This window comes from Oncorhynchus mykiss, chromosome 28 (assembly GCF_057628025.1).
Source record: "Oncorhynchus mykiss isolate SJ-2025 chromosome 28, ASM5762802v1, whole genome shotgun sequence".
Taxonomy (NCBI): domain Eukaryota; kingdom Metazoa; phylum Chordata; class Actinopteri; order Salmoniformes; family Salmonidae; genus Oncorhynchus; species Oncorhynchus mykiss.
The window spans coordinates 41784728-41800000 of record NC_143049.1 but is presented as its reverse complement, the minus strand read 5'-3'; the positions used below and the strand labels follow the sequence as shown (position 1 = coordinate 41800000).

At 47.0% G+C, this 15273-nt stretch overlaps 1 protein-coding gene across 2 annotated transcripts in view; it reads left to right on the top strand.

Moving 5' to 3' along the window:
• LOC110508256 (microtubule cross-linking factor 1-like) overlaps nt 1-15273 on the top strand; it is a 123674-nt gene that overhangs the window by 49800 nt on the left and 58601 nt on the right. The window contains exons 5-8 of one of the 2 annotated variants that reach the window (XM_090226013.1): nt 1076-1351; nt 2795-3178; nt 5495-6250; nt 11972-12136. In XM_090226013.1, coding sequence (XP_090082139.1) covers nt 1076-1351; nt 2795-3178; nt 5495-6250; nt 11972-12136 — 1581 coding nt within the window. Of the gene's footprint in view, nt 1-1075; nt 1352-2794; nt 3179-5494; nt 6251-11655; nt 12137-15273 lie in introns of those variants that run through there. The other variant, XM_090226011.1, reaches the window with a different exon arrangement.

Below are 15273 nucleotides of genomic sequence, written 5' to 3'. Positions count from 1 at the left end.
TCTATCATCTCTGAACCAGGTAGGAGAGAGACTTCTATCACACATTCTATCATCTCTGAACCAGGTAGGAGAGAGACTTCTATCACACATTCTATCATCTCTGAACCAGGTAGGAGAGAGACTTCTATCACACATTCTATCATCTCTGAACCAGGTAGGAGAGAGACTTCTATCACACATTCTATCATCTCTGAACCAGGTAGGAGAGATACTTCTATCACACATTCTCTCATCTCTGAACCAGGTAGGAGAGAGACTTCTATCACACATTCTATCATCTCTGAACCAGGTAGGAGAGAGACTTCTATCACACATTCTATAATCTCTGAACCAGGTAGGAGAGAGACTTCTATCACACATTCTATCATCTCTGAACCAGGTAGGAGAGAGACTTCTATCACACATTCTATCATCTCTGAACCAGGTAGGAGAGAGACTTCTATCACGCATTCTATCATCTCTGAACCAGGTAGGAGAGAGACTTCTATCACACATTCTATCACATAAAGCCAATTCGATTTCATAATGTGCGTACCTCTCCCCCATCTTCCTCCTCCCTCTTCCTCCTCACCCTCATCCCTCTTCCTACTCTCTCTTCCTCCTCCCTCCTCACTCTTCCTCTTCCTCTCCCCCTCCTCCCTCCTCCCCCTCCTCTCTCCCCTACTCCTCCTCCCCCCCTCCTCTTCCTCCTTCTCTCTCCCCTCCTCCTCCTCCTCCCTTCCAACCTACTCCTCCTCCTCCTCTCCCCCTCCTCTCCCCCTCCTCCCCCTCCTTTCTCCCCTACTCCTCCCCTCCCCCTACTCCTCCTCCCCCTCTCCCCTCCCCCTACTCCTCCTCCCCCTCCTCTCCCCTACTCCTCCTCCTCCTCTCCCCCTCCTCCCTCCTCCTCCTCCTCTCCCCCTCCTCCCCCTCCTCTCTCCCCTACTCCTCCCCTCCCCCCACTCCTCTCTCCCCTACTCCTCCTCCTCCTCTCCCCCTCCTCCCTCCTCCCCCTCCTCTCTCCCCTACTCCTCCCCTCCCCCTACTCCTCCTCCCCCTCCTCCTCCCCTACTCCTCCTCCCCCTCCTCTTCACAGGAGGACAGTGCAGATCTCAGGTGTCAGCTGCAGTTCTCTAAGGAAGAATCCACCCTCATGCGTAAGAAGATGGCCAAGCTGGGGAAGGAGAAGGACAAGCTAGAGCAGGAGATCCAGCAGTATAAGTCAATCTACGGGGACGTGGACAGCCCTCTACCCCTGGCAGAGCTTGCAGGTGGTGGGCCCCACAGCACCAGGGAGGCTGAGCTACGGCTCCGACTCAAACTGGTGGAGGAAGAGGCAAATATTCTGGGGAGGAAGATTGTAGAGCTGGAGGTGAGTGGCCCGAGTCTTTTAACCCTGGGTGTGTCTGAAAATGGAACCCTATCCCATTCTAATCCATGTAGTGCACTACTATAGACCAGAGCCCTATCCACTACTATAGACCAGAGCCCTATCCACTAGTATAGACCAGAGCCCTATCCACTAGTATAGACCAGAGCCCTATCCACTACTATAGACCAGAGCCCTATCCACTAGTATAGACCAGAGCCCTATCCACTAGTATAGACCAGAGCCCTATCCACTAGTATATACCAGAGCCCTATCCACTACTATAGACCAGAGCCCTATCCACTACTATAGACCAGAGCCCTATCCACTACTATAGACCAGAGCCCTATCCACTAGTATAGACCAGAGCCCTATCCACTAGTATAGACCAGAGCCCTATCCACTACTATAGACCAGAGCCCTATCCACTACTATAGACCAGAGCCCTATCCACTAGTATAGACCAGAGCCCTATCCACTACTATAGACCAGAGCCCTATCCACTACTACAGACCAGAGCCCTATCCACTAGTATAGACCAGAGCCCTATCCACTACTATAGACCAGAGCCCTATCCACTACTATAGACCAGAGCCCTATCCACTACTATAGACCAGAGCCCTATCCACTACTATAGACCAGAGCCCTATCCACTACTATAGACCAGAGCCCTATCCACTAGTATAGACCAGAGCCCTATCCACTAGTATAGACCAGAGCCCTATCCACTACTATAGACCAGAGCCCTATCCACTACTACAGACCAGAGCCCTATCCACTAGTATAGACCAGAGCCCTATCCACTAGTATAGACCAGAGCCCTATCCACTACTATAGACCAGAACCCTATCCACTACTATAGACCAGAGCCCTATCCACTAGTATAGACCAGAGCCCTATCCACTAGTATAGACCAGAGCCCTATCCACTACTATAGACCAGAGCCCTATCCACTACTATAGACCAGGGCCCTATCCACTACTATAGACCAGAGCCCTATCCACTACTATAGACCAGGGCCCTATCCACTACTATAGACCAGAGCCCTATCCACTACTATAGACCAGAGCCCTATCCACTAGTATAGGCCAGAGCCCTACCCACTACTATAGACCAGAGCCCTATCCACTAGTATAGACCAGAGCCCTATCCACTAGTATAGACCAGGGCCCTATCCACTACTATAGACCAGAGCCCTATCCACTACTATAGACCAGAGCCCTATCCACTAGTATAGACCAGAGCCCTACCCACTACTATAGAACAGAGCCCTATCCACTAGTATAGACCAGAGCCCTATCCACTACTATAGGTCAAAGTAGTGCAAAGTAGTGCACTATGTAAGGAATAGGGTGCTATTGTCTTTTGTTTCCCCCTTCCTGCAGTACTTTGATTTCTTCCTGTAAATGAAGATCGCTTCCTAATCATTATGTTCATTATTATCAGGTGGAGAACCGAGGCCTGCGGGCTGAGAACGACGACATCCGCTGCCAGTACGAGAGGGACTGTTTCGGCCGGGAGCCCTTCAGCAGCATGCCCTCCTCCCCGTACGGCGGAGACGCTCTGGAGTCAGCCGGGGAGCTGCGACGCCACCTACAGTTTGTAGAGGAAGAGGCAGAACTTCTCCGGCGGTCCATCTCGGAGATCGAGGACCACAACAAGCAGCTGATCTCAGAACTGAACCGCTTCAAGTTCGGCCCGAGAGACGAGGAAGGCGAGGTCGGAGTGATGATGATGATGAAGTCCGGTAATGGGAGTAACGGAAGCGGTGTGGTGATGATGGAGGAGCTGAAGGCAGCCAGGATGCAGATAAACGAGCTCAGTGGAAAGGTGAGACAGCAAATAATATTTATAGAGCTGTTATCTTCCGAATAAACTCTTAAAGACCTAGTAATATTTTACATCAATAGCAGTCAATATTAATCGTCATCTTAATTCAGTCTCATCTGAAAGTTGTAAATTCTTAGTTATCTGCACGAACCCTGGCTAACAAGTTGAATCAGCAATACAAAATTGGGTTTAATTATTTATTTACTAAATACCTAACTAATCACACAGAATTACACATACACATATTTAAATCATAACTTGATTACAAATTATGTCATAAAGGAAAACGTCCCTAGTGGGTGGAACAGATATGACAGCTGGTTTCACAAAAGAAAAGGGGCTGGGTTGAGTGAAAGAGCGGGAAGACTAAGGGACAAAGGGAGAAGCTGTGCTGTCGTAAATACAGTATCTTATGCATTCTATATTACCGCCCATTTGGAAAGGAAAATGCAATAATTATTTACTCTGAGCTGCGCTTCAGCAGGTTGGTGGTAGATGGAAGGCCGTGTTGCCCAACCGAGTCCTTTGTCCTTTGAAGAATGTCTCTGCTGGTAATTGAATACGTTGTAGTAACGTCGTTGTGTGGTAGACCGGATACTCTGTCTGTTCTTTCCTAACCCTTGTTTGCAGCGGCTGTTGCTAATTCAACGGCTAGGAGATATCACTTCTGTAGTGAATAAGAGTTCAAAGTTCATACCATTCGCAACCAAAGCTCACGCTGATGTTGGCTTCGTTCTGTAGTTATTATCTGAACCATTCTGACATCGGACCGTCGTCCTCACATCCTCGGAACAGGAGGTTATATTGTCGTCAAGGGTTTATATAGGAAGGGAGAGGAGGGCGTGTTTGAAAAGTTTTATAGCCCTTGTCCCTTCACAGGGGCGGGCCACTGATTGAGCAGCCCTATCTTATGAAATCCCAAATCTCACATTTTAGAAGCTAAAATCATTTCATCCCATCACAAATAATTTCATATTCAAACATATAAATTGAATAACAATTCCATGTGAATCCGATAACTCTGATGTGTAGACTTTCCACTGTAGAGTTTATGTCATCTTGTCTCTGAAGCTATCATAATGTTGACATGTCTCTGAAGCTTTCATAATGTTGACTTGTCTCTGAAGCTATCATAATATTGACTTGTCTCTGAAGCTAACATAATGTTGACTTGTCTCTATAGCTAACATAATGTTGACTTGTCTCTAAAGCTATCATAATGTTGACTTGTCTCTGAAACTATCATAATGTTGACTTGTCTCTATAGCTAACATAATGTTGACTTGTCTCTGAAGCTATCATAATGTTGACTTGTCTCTAAAGCTATCATAATGTTGACTTGTCTCTGAAGCTATCATAATATTGACTTGTCTCTGAAGCTATCATAATGTTGACTTGTCTCTGAAGCTTTCATAATGTTGTCTTGTCTCTGAAGCTATCATAATGTTGACTTGTCTCTGAAGCTATCATAATGTTCACTTGTCTCTGAAACTATCATAATGGTGTCTTGTCTCTGAAGCTTTCATAATGGTGACTTGTCTCTAAAGCTTTCATAATGTTGACTTGTCTCTGAAGCTTTCAATATGAAAAACCCCGATGGAGCGCATTCACCACCTGTTGGATTTTTGAAGTGTTACAACTGGCACTTGCCATATGGCATTTGCAATCAACTTTGCACGAATCAACGCCACATTGGGTGGTATTGGACATCGTGTATATGGTTTGTCCAATGCCAATGTTTTGCCATTCATTTTTGTCCATTTCAGGGGGGTATTCCCTTACATAATGGTGACTTGTCTCTAAAGCTTTCATAATGTTGACTTGTCTCTGAAGCTTTCATAATGTTGACTTGTCTCTAAAGCTAACATAATGTTGACTTGTCTCTAAAGCTAACATAATGTTGACTTGTCTCTGAAGCTAACATAATGTTGACTTGTCTCTAAAGCTATCATAATGTTGACTTGTCTCTGAAGCTTTCATAATGTTGTCTTGTCTCTGAAGCTTTCATAATGGTGACTTGTCTCTAAAGCTTTCATAATGTTGACTTGTCTCTGAAGCTTTCATAATGTTGACTTGTCTCTAAAGCTAACATAATGTTGACTTGTCTCTGAAGCTAACATAATGTTGACTTGTCTCTAAAGCTAACATAATGTTGACTTGTCTCTGAAGCTTACATAATGTTGATTTCTCTCTAAAGCTATCATAATGTTGACTTGTCTCTGAAGCTATCATAATGGTGACTTGTCTCTGAAGCTTTCATAATGTTGACTTGTCTCTAAAGCTAACATAATGGTGTCTCGTGTCCTCATCCTCCAGGTGATGAAGCTGCAGTATGAGAACAGAGTCCTGATGTCCAACGTTCAGCGCTGTGACCTGGCCCAACACCTGGGCCTCCGCACCGGCTCCCCACGGGACAGCGATGCAGACAGCGACACCGGCCGCCGAGACTCCGCAGAGGAGGAAGAGACTGGGAGGCTCCTCCTTCTACACCCCAAGAGGGAGGGGCCTGTCGGTGGCGAGAGCGACTCGGAGGACCTCTTTGAGAAGACCACCACAACCTCGGGGTTTGGAAGTCACAAGCCCTCGGACGAGCTCAGCGGGCTCAGCGCCACCGAACTATCTAATCGTAGGCGAGAAGACCGCGAGACGTTCACGAATGTCAAACGAGAAGCAGAGCGCCTTGGGAAGACCGTAGATCGTCTCATTAGCGACACGGAAAGTCTGATCTATGACGGAAATATTTTAATAACAGGAGGGGACAGTTTGAGTCTGGCTCTGGAGGGCATTCAAGAAGACACCACCCGCCTACCTGATCCCAAACCAGACTCACAGGTCCTGGACACTATCAACACCCGTATGAAGGCCTTCCGCACAGAGCTCCATATCTTCATGGAGAAGGTGGATCACCTGGGAGAGGGCCTGAGGGAGAGGGGAAGTGACCGGGATCGGGGAGACGACCTGTCACCCTTGCCCAACCTCACTGAGTCCAGTAGCTTCCTGTCTGGGGTCACCTCCATGTCACGAGACTCGCCCATCGGCACCCTGGGACGCGACCTGGTCACAGATTTCCAGGTTAGGAATGGGATAAAACTCCTCCGAATTTTGACCTATATCTGTCTCTATCCAGAAGTGCGGCCAAAATGGCACCCTATTCACTACGTAGTGATCTACCTTTGACTAGAGACTTCAGGCTTACTTTACTTTATTTTTTTAATTCAACCTTTATTTAACTAGGCAACTAGGTTAAGAATAAATTCTTATTTACAATGACGGGCCTAACACCGGCCAAACCCGGACGACGCTGGGCCAATTGTGCACCGCCCCATGGGACTCCCAATCAAGGCCTGGATGTGATGCAGCCTGGAATCGAACCAGGGTCTGTAGTGACGCCTCTAGCACTGAGATGCAGTGTCTTAGACCGCTGAACCGGGGTCTGTAGGAATGCCTCTAGCACTGAGATGCAGTGCCTTAGACCGCTGAACCAGGGTCTGTAGTGACGCCTCTAACACTGAGATGCAGTGCCTTAGACCTCTGAACCAGGGTCTGTAGGAATGCCTCTAGCACTGAGATGCAGTGTCTTAGACCGCTGAACCGGGGTCTGTAGGAATGCCTCTAGCACTGAGATGCAGTGCCTTAGACCGCTGAACCAGGGTCTGTAGTGACGCCTCTAACACTGAGATGCAGTGCCTTAGACCTCTGAACCAGGGTCTGTAGTTACGCCTCTAGCACTGAGATGCAGTGTCTTAGACCGCTGAACCGGGGTCTGTAGGGACGCCTCTAGCACTGAGATGCAGTGTCTTAGACCGCTGAACCAGGGTCTGTAGTGACGCCTCTAGCACTGAGATGCAGTGTCTTAGACCGCTGAACCAGGGTCTGTAGTTATGCCTCTAGCACTGAGATGCAGTGTCTTAGACCGCTGAACCTGAGTCTGTAGTGACGCCTCTAGCACTGAGATGCAGTGTCTTAGACCGCTGAACCAGGGTCTGTAGTGACGCCTCTAGCACTGAGATGCAGTGCCTTAGACCGCTGCACCACTCGGGAGCCTGAAACATCTGCCCCGCATCTAGTGCACCTTTCACTATCTAGTGTACCTTTCACCATCTAGTGCACCTTTGACTATCTAGTGCACCTTTCACCATCTAGTGTACCTTTGACCATCTAGTGCACCTTTGACCATCTAGTGCACCTTTCACCATCTAGTGTACCTTTGACCATCTAGTGCACCTTTGACCATCTAGTGCACCTTTCACCATCTAGTGTACCTTTGACCATCTAGTGCACCTTTGACCATCTAGTGCACCTTTGACCATCTAGTGCACCTTTCACCATCTAGTGCACCTTTGACCATCTAGTGCACCTTTGACCATCTAGTGCACCTTTCACCAGAGCCTTCGGGATTGACTTTACTTGGCTTCATCCCTTGGCTCCTATAAGGAGAATGGCCCATTGACGAATGCTGCATCACATCCAGGCCGTGATTGTGAGTCCCATAGAGCGGCATACAATTGGCCCAGTGTCATCCAGGTTTGGCCCGGGGTAGGCCGTGATTGGGAGTCTCATAGAGCGGCATACAATTGGCCCAGCGTCGTCCGGATTTGGCCCGGGGTAGGCCGTTATTAATTAATTTAACAAATATAATTTGTTCTTAACTGACTTGCCTAGTTAAATAAAGGTAAAACTCGGTTCGGGTTGGTAGCACTAGTTAAAAGCCCTATGGGCCCTGGTCCAAAGTAGTGCTCTACATAGGGAATAGGGAGCCCTATGGGCCCTGGTCAAAGTAGTGTCCTACATAGGGAATAGGGTGCCATTTGGGTTGCATTACTGTCTGTACTGTATGTTACGTTGTCTGTCTCCTTGCTACATCTGGACATCAACCCCCTGGCTGCATCAATCAGTTAGTATGTCTTATCAATCAGTTAGTATGTCTTATCAATCAGTTAGTATGTCTTAAAACAGAGTAAAACCGATATTGCTATTATTTCATGACATTCTGATTTATACATTAAGACATTATGAAACAAAACAACAAGGACGTTCTGATTTATACATTATGACACCAGGAAACAAATAGAAATGTTGAAGTAATGAATCTGTCAGACAGAGAACAACGTGACTTTAAACAGCAGTGAGGAATAGGCACCCTACTCAGTATATAGGGCACTACTTTGGACCAGAGCCCTATAGAACCCTGTTCACTAATAGGGCACTACTTTGGACCAGAGCCGTGTGGGTGAATTGGATGCCATTTCAGACGCAGTGCAGATTCACGGACGGGAGCGGTGTAAAACCCCAAGGGGAGTCTGTATAAATGGTACAGTCCATTACTACTGGATGTAAAGAGTATAAATCCCCAAGGGGAGTCTGTATAAATGGTAGAGTCCATTACTACTGGATGTAAACAGTATAAATCCCCAAGGGGAGTCTATATAAATGGTACAGTCCATTACTACTGGATGTAAACAGTATAACACCCCAAGGGGAGTCTATATAAATGGTAGAGTCCATTACTACTGGATGTAAACAGTATAAAACCCCAAGGGGAGTCTGTGTAAATGGTACAGTCCATTACTACTGGATGTAAACAGTATAAATCCCCAAGGGGAGTCTATATAAATGGTACAGTCCATTACTACTGGATGTAAACAGTATAAAACCCCAAGGGGAGTCTGTGTAAATGGTACAGTCCATTACTACTGGATGTAAACAGTATAAAACCCCAAGGGGAGTCTGTGTAAATGGTACAGTCCATTGCTACTGGATGTAAACAGTATAAAATCCCAAGGGGAGTCTGTGTAAATGGTACAGTCCATTGCTACTGGATGTAAACAGTATAAAACTCACTCAAGTGAGCAGTCATTAGTAGAGCCATTCCCAGCCTCTAAATGTGATGCTAATGCAGCGTAGCGTGTCAAATACACAAAACCATTCATTATAGCTAGCGCGGGCTTGCGTCTGAAATGGCACCCTATTCCCCGTGTAAATGCACTAGATTTGACCAGAGCCAATCAGACACCGGTCAAAAGAAGTGCACTATATAGGGAAGATGGTGTCATTTGAGATACAGACCATGTCTGGACAGCTTTATCAGAAGACTACCCACTCAGAACACAAGTCATGTTTATTTTAAGCTTTCTTTCACATTGGTCCCAGGTTCAAACACACTATGTGAGACAAAAACAAAACAAAATGGCCCACTACACCCCTACATGTCCCGTCTACAGTCCACAGAGCCCCCCTGTTTGAATGCACAACACTAGATCAGTAAAGACCAGCAGGAACCAAGCAGAGATGGTGACACCTTGGCTGCGTTTAAAACACAGGTAGCCCAATTCAGATTTTTTTTTATTCACACTAATTGGTCTTTTGACCAATCAGACAAGATCTGGTGTGAAAAGATCTAATGTGATTGGTGAGAAGACCAATTAGTGGGATAAAAAAATATCAGAATTTGTCTGACTGTATAAACATGGTACTTTAGGCCATTGTTACCCATCCATTGATCCGGGTTCCTAGCCCAGTACTAATAATCATGGGCTAGGTGATTAGCTGTTTAGTTGAATCAGGTGTGTTAGTGCTGGGCTTGAACACACTTGGTGTCCTCAGAGACGGACTGAGAAACACAGGACAACCAAACGAACAGCAGAGGGGCTACAGCAGCGCCTGTCCCACCTTGAGCCACCCGGCTCAGCCACACACCACCCCCTTTCTCCAGTCCCCATTCACCATCCCTCACACCCTCGCTTTCAGAGCTGTGTCCGCATACGCACCCTGCCCCCGAAATGGCAACCTGCCGACTTGATCCATCGCCCACATGCAGATGCCTGCTTCAACTCGGTGGGAGGGGCAGCTTCTTCCATATGGCTTTTTTCCCACACAATTGATCAAGCAATCAAATCAACAAATCAATGAATCAATCAAAGTCAGAATTAGGAGTTGCCTGTGGAAGAACCTTGCCGGTATCTTCGCCTTCCGTCCGCTGCGTTGCCCTCTACCACTGGTACGGCTGTTTGAGACAGCATGTTAATAAACAGTTTGCTCTTTTATAACAAAAAAATCTTAATTCTCTTTTGAAATTGGATAGGGATAATACCTGTAGAATCCTCATTATGGTTAGGATGGGTGGAGCATACTGTTACTGAACTAACAGCTACTACAAACAAACATTCTCACAAGCATGAAGGGCATGGTTTGCCTTCTACTCAAAGAAAACAAGATAAAGTTAAAGTCATGTAGAATGATAAAGTCTAATGAAGAGTCACGTTTAACAGTGTAAAACAGTTAAAAGTGTAACGTGAAAAATAACGGCATTGCACGTGTGTAGAGTTGTTTTTGCTACTGCATGGCTGGTTGTATGCTAGCTAAGCTCTCTGTAGTCTGCTGTGGTGTCTATGGCTGGTTTTATGCTAGCTAAGCTATCTGTAGTCTGCTCTGGTGTCTGTCTGGTGTGCTAGCTAAGCTATCTGTAGTCTGCTGTGGTGTCTATCTATGGCTGGTGTGCTAGCTAAGCTATCTGTAGTCTGCTGTGGTGTCTATCTATGGCTGGTGTGCTAGCTAAGCTATCTGTAGTCTGCTGTGGTGTCTATCTATGGTTGGTGTGCTAGCTAAGCTATCTGTAGTCTGCTCTGGTGTCTGTCTGGTGTGCTAGCTAAGCTATCTGTAGTCTGCTGTGGTGTCTATCTATGGCTGGTGTGCTAGCTAAGCTATCTGTAGTCTGCTGTGGTGTCTATCTATGGCTGGTGTGCTAGCTAAGCTATCTGCAGTCTGCTTTGTCTATCTATGGCTGGTGTGTTAGCTAAGCTATCTGCAGTCTGCTGTGGTGTCTATGGCTGGTGTGCTAGCTAAGCTATCTGTAGTCTGCTGTGGTGTCTATCTATGGTTGGTGTGCTACCTAGGCTATCTGCAGTCTGCTTTGTCTATCTATGGCTGGTGTGCTAGCTAAGCTATCTGTAGTCTGCTGTGGTGTCTATGGCTGGTGTGCTAGCTAAGCTATCTGTAGTCTGCTTTGTCTATCTATGGTTGGTGTGCTAGCTAAGCTATCTGTAGTCTGCTGTGGTGTCTATCTATGGCTGGTGTGCTAGCTAAGCTATCTGCAGTATGCTGTGGTATATATCTATGGTTGGAATGCTAGCTAAGCTATCTGCAGTATGCTGTGGTATCTATCTATATTTGGAATGCTAGCTAAGCTATCTGCAGTATGCTGTGGTATCTATCTATGGCTGGTGTGCTAGCTAAGCTATCTGCAGTATGCTGTGGTATCTATCTATGGTTGGAATGCTAGCTAAGCTATCTGCAGTCTGCTGTGGTATCTATCTATGGTTGGAATGCTAGCTAAGCTATCTGCAGTCTGCTGTGGTATCAGCTGTGTTTGGAGTCGTGTATCCCTCATTGCATGCGCTTCATAAACAGTGTTTTTGCATTCCTTCCCCCCCGATCCCTCTCTTTTTTCTCCTCCTCTTTGTGTTCCCTCCGCCCTTCAGATGTTTCAACCCATCATGTTGTTCATCCTCGTTCTAGTCCTCTTCTCGTCTCTCTCGTACGCCGTGGTCTTTAAGTTGGTCTTTCTCTTTGTGCTTTTCTTCATTCTCTAGCCTGTTCCGTCAGTCTGTTCTCTTTTAGTTTTCAGTACGTATCTTTGCACCTTGGCTTTATCTTCTTTACCCATTTTCTTTATTTTTTATTTTTTATTCCTTCCTCTGTTTGTTCGTGGTCATTCATCTCTGTTTGTTCACCCACCAATCCACTTCATGCATTTCTACTCCCTCCACCCCCTGACCCCTGACCCCCACCCCTCAGTCACGGTCCGGTGTGAGGGATGAGCTGGAGTGGCGTCTAGGACAGGAGCGAGCCGTGGAGACCCAGAGCCAGGAGGGTCTTCCTCAGGGCCCGGCCCAGAACAGGGGAGCCATCCTGGGACACACTAGATACCACAGACCCCTCCTGGCTTCTTTAAGACTGGAGGTCAGTGCCTCTTCCATCTCTCTACCTCCCTGTCTTTTACCACCTACTGTAGGACTGATCATACCATGCTACTCTAGGACTGATCATACCATGCTACTGTAGGACTGATCATACCATGCTACTGTAGGACTGGCTAAGAACAGACAGACAGTCAAATCAAATTAAATTGTATTAGTCACATGCGCCGAATACAACAGGTTTAGACCTTACAATGAAATGCTTACTTACAAGCCCTTAACCGACAATGCAGTTTTAAGAAAAATACCTACAAAAATAAGAAATAAAGTAACAAATAATTAAAGAACAGCAGTAAAATAACAATAGCAAGGCTATATACAGGGGGTACTGGTACAGAGTCAATGTGGAGGCTATATACAGGGGGTACCGGTACAGAGTCAATGTGGAGGCTATATATAGGGGGTACCGGTACAGAGTCAATGTGGAGGCTATATACAGGGGGTACCGGTACAGAGTCAATGTGGAGGCTATATACAGGGGGTACCGGTACAGAGTCAATGTGGAGGCTAAATACAGGGGGGTACCGGTACAAATCAAAGTTCAAAGTTCAGGAGTCTTATGGCTTGGGGGTAAAAACTGTTGAGAATCCTTTTTGTCCTAGACTTGGTGCTCCGGTACCGCTTGCCGTGCGATAGCAGAGAGAACAGTCTATGACTAGGGTGGCTGGAGTCTTTGACAATTATTTGGGGTTTTCTTTTACACCGCCTGGTGTAGAGGTCCTGGATGGCAGGAAGCTTGGCCCCAGTGATGTACTGGGCTTGTACGCACTACCCTCTTGCCTTGCGGTCGGAGACCAAGCAGTTGCCATACCAAGCAGTGATGGAACCAGGATGCTCTCGATGGTGTAGCTGTAGATCCTTTTGAGGATCTGAGGACACGAAATCTTTTCAGTCTCCTATGGGGGAATAGGTTTTGTTGTGCCCTCTTCACGACGGTCTTGGTGTGCTTGGACCATGTTAGTTTGTTGGTGATGTGGATACCAAGGAACTGAAGCTCTCAACCTGCTCCACTACAGCCCCGTCGATGAGAATGGGGGAGTTTTCGGTCCTCCTTTTCCTGTAGTCCACAATCATCTCCTTAGTCTTGATCACGTTCAGAGGTTGTTGTCCAGGCACCATACGGCCAGGTCTCTGACCTCCTCCCTATATGCTGTCTCATCGTTGTTGGTGATCAGGCCTACCACTGTTGTGTCATCGGCAAACTTAATCATGGTGTTAGTTGTGCCTGGCCATGCAGTCATGAGTGAACACAGAGTACAGAGGGGATTGAGAACGCACCCCTGAGGGGCCCCTGTGTTAACGATCAGCGTGGCAGATGTGTTGTTACCTACCCTTTCCACCTGGGGCGGCCCATGAGGAAGTCCAGGATCCAGTTGCAGAGGGAGGTGTTTAGTCCCAGGGTCCTTAGCTTAGTGATGAGCTTTGAGGGCACTATGGTGTTGAATGCTGAGCTGTAGTCAATGAATAGCATTCTCACATAGGTGTTCCTTGTGTCCAGGTGTGAAAGGGAAGTGTGGAGTGCAATAAAGATTGCATGATCAGTGGATCTGTTGGGGCTGTATTGACATTGGAGTGGGTCTAGGGTTTCTGGGATATTGGTGATTTGAGCCATGACCAGCCTTTCAAAGCACCTCATGGCTACAGATGTGAGTTCTATGGGTCGGTAGTCATTTAGGAAGGTTACCTTAGTGTTCCTGGCTACAGGGACTATGATGGTCTGCTTGAAACATGTTGGTATTATAGACTCAGACAGGGAGAGGTTGGAAATGTCAGTGAAGACACTTGCCAGTTGGTCAGTGCATGCTCGCAGTACACGTCCTGGTAATCTGTCTTGCCCTGCAGCCTTGTGAATGTTGACCTGTCTAAAGGTCTTACTCACATCGGCTGCGGAGAGCATGATCACACAGTCATCCGGAACAGCTGGTGCTCTCATGCATGTTTCAGTGTTACTTGCCTCAAAGCGAGCATAGAAGTAATTTAGCTCATCTGGTAGGCTCCTGTCACTGGGCAGCTCTCGGCTGTGCTTCCCTTTGTAGTCTAATAGTTTGCAAGCCCTGCCACATCCGACGAGCATCAGAGCTGGTGTAGTACGATTCAATCTTAGCCCTGTATTGACGCTTTGCCTGTTTGATGGTTCATCAGAGGGCATAGCCGGATTGCTTATAATCCTCCGGGTTAGAGTCCAGCTCCTTGAAAGCGGTAGCTCTACTATTTAGCTCAGTGCTGATGTTGCCTGTAGTCCATGGCTTCTGGTTGGAGTATGTACGTACAGTCACTGTTGGGAAGACGTCGTCAATGCACTTATTGATGAAGCCAGTGACTGATGTGGTGTACTCCTCAATGCCATCGGAAGTGTCCTGGAACATAATCCAGTCTGTGCTAGCAAAACAGTTCTGTAGCTTAGCATCTGCTTCATCTGACCACTGATCACTGCTGCTTCCTGCTTTAATTTTTGCTTGTATGCAGGACTCAGGTGGATAGAATTATGCTCAGATTGCTCATGTTGTGGTTCCACTCGGTGAAACATAAAATAATACAGTTTATAATGTCCTGTTGATAGGATATACGTGCATTTGGCTCCTCCAATTTATTTTCCAGCTTTGGCCAGTAGTATGGATGAAAAGGGCAGATTAGCCACAAAGTCAGGCACCCCAATCTCTTTCTCCTGTGAATGACGGGGATGAGGGCCTATTTGGATGTCTGGAGTAAATCCCTCTCGTCCGACTCATTAAAGAAACATTTTTCGTCCAGTTCAAGGTGAGTAATCGCTGCTCTGATTTCCAGAAGGTCTGTTCAAAATAGCACGGTTGGTTAAGAGCCCATGAAACGGCAGCCATCCTCTCCGGCGCCATTGATCACACCTTGCTACTGTAGGACTGACCAAGGACAGACCAGAGTATGTGAGTGGAGCTGGAGTGGAGCATGCCCAATTTGACTGACCAAGGACAGACCAGAGTATGTGAGTGGAGCTGGAGTGGAGCATGCCCAATTTGACTGACCAAGGACAGACCAGAGTATGTGAGTGGAGCTGGAGTGGAGCCCAATTTGACTGGAGTGCGGTGCGAGTTTCCCAAAGGCGAATTTACCAAAGGCTGGAGCATCGGCCTTCTCGCCCTCTCC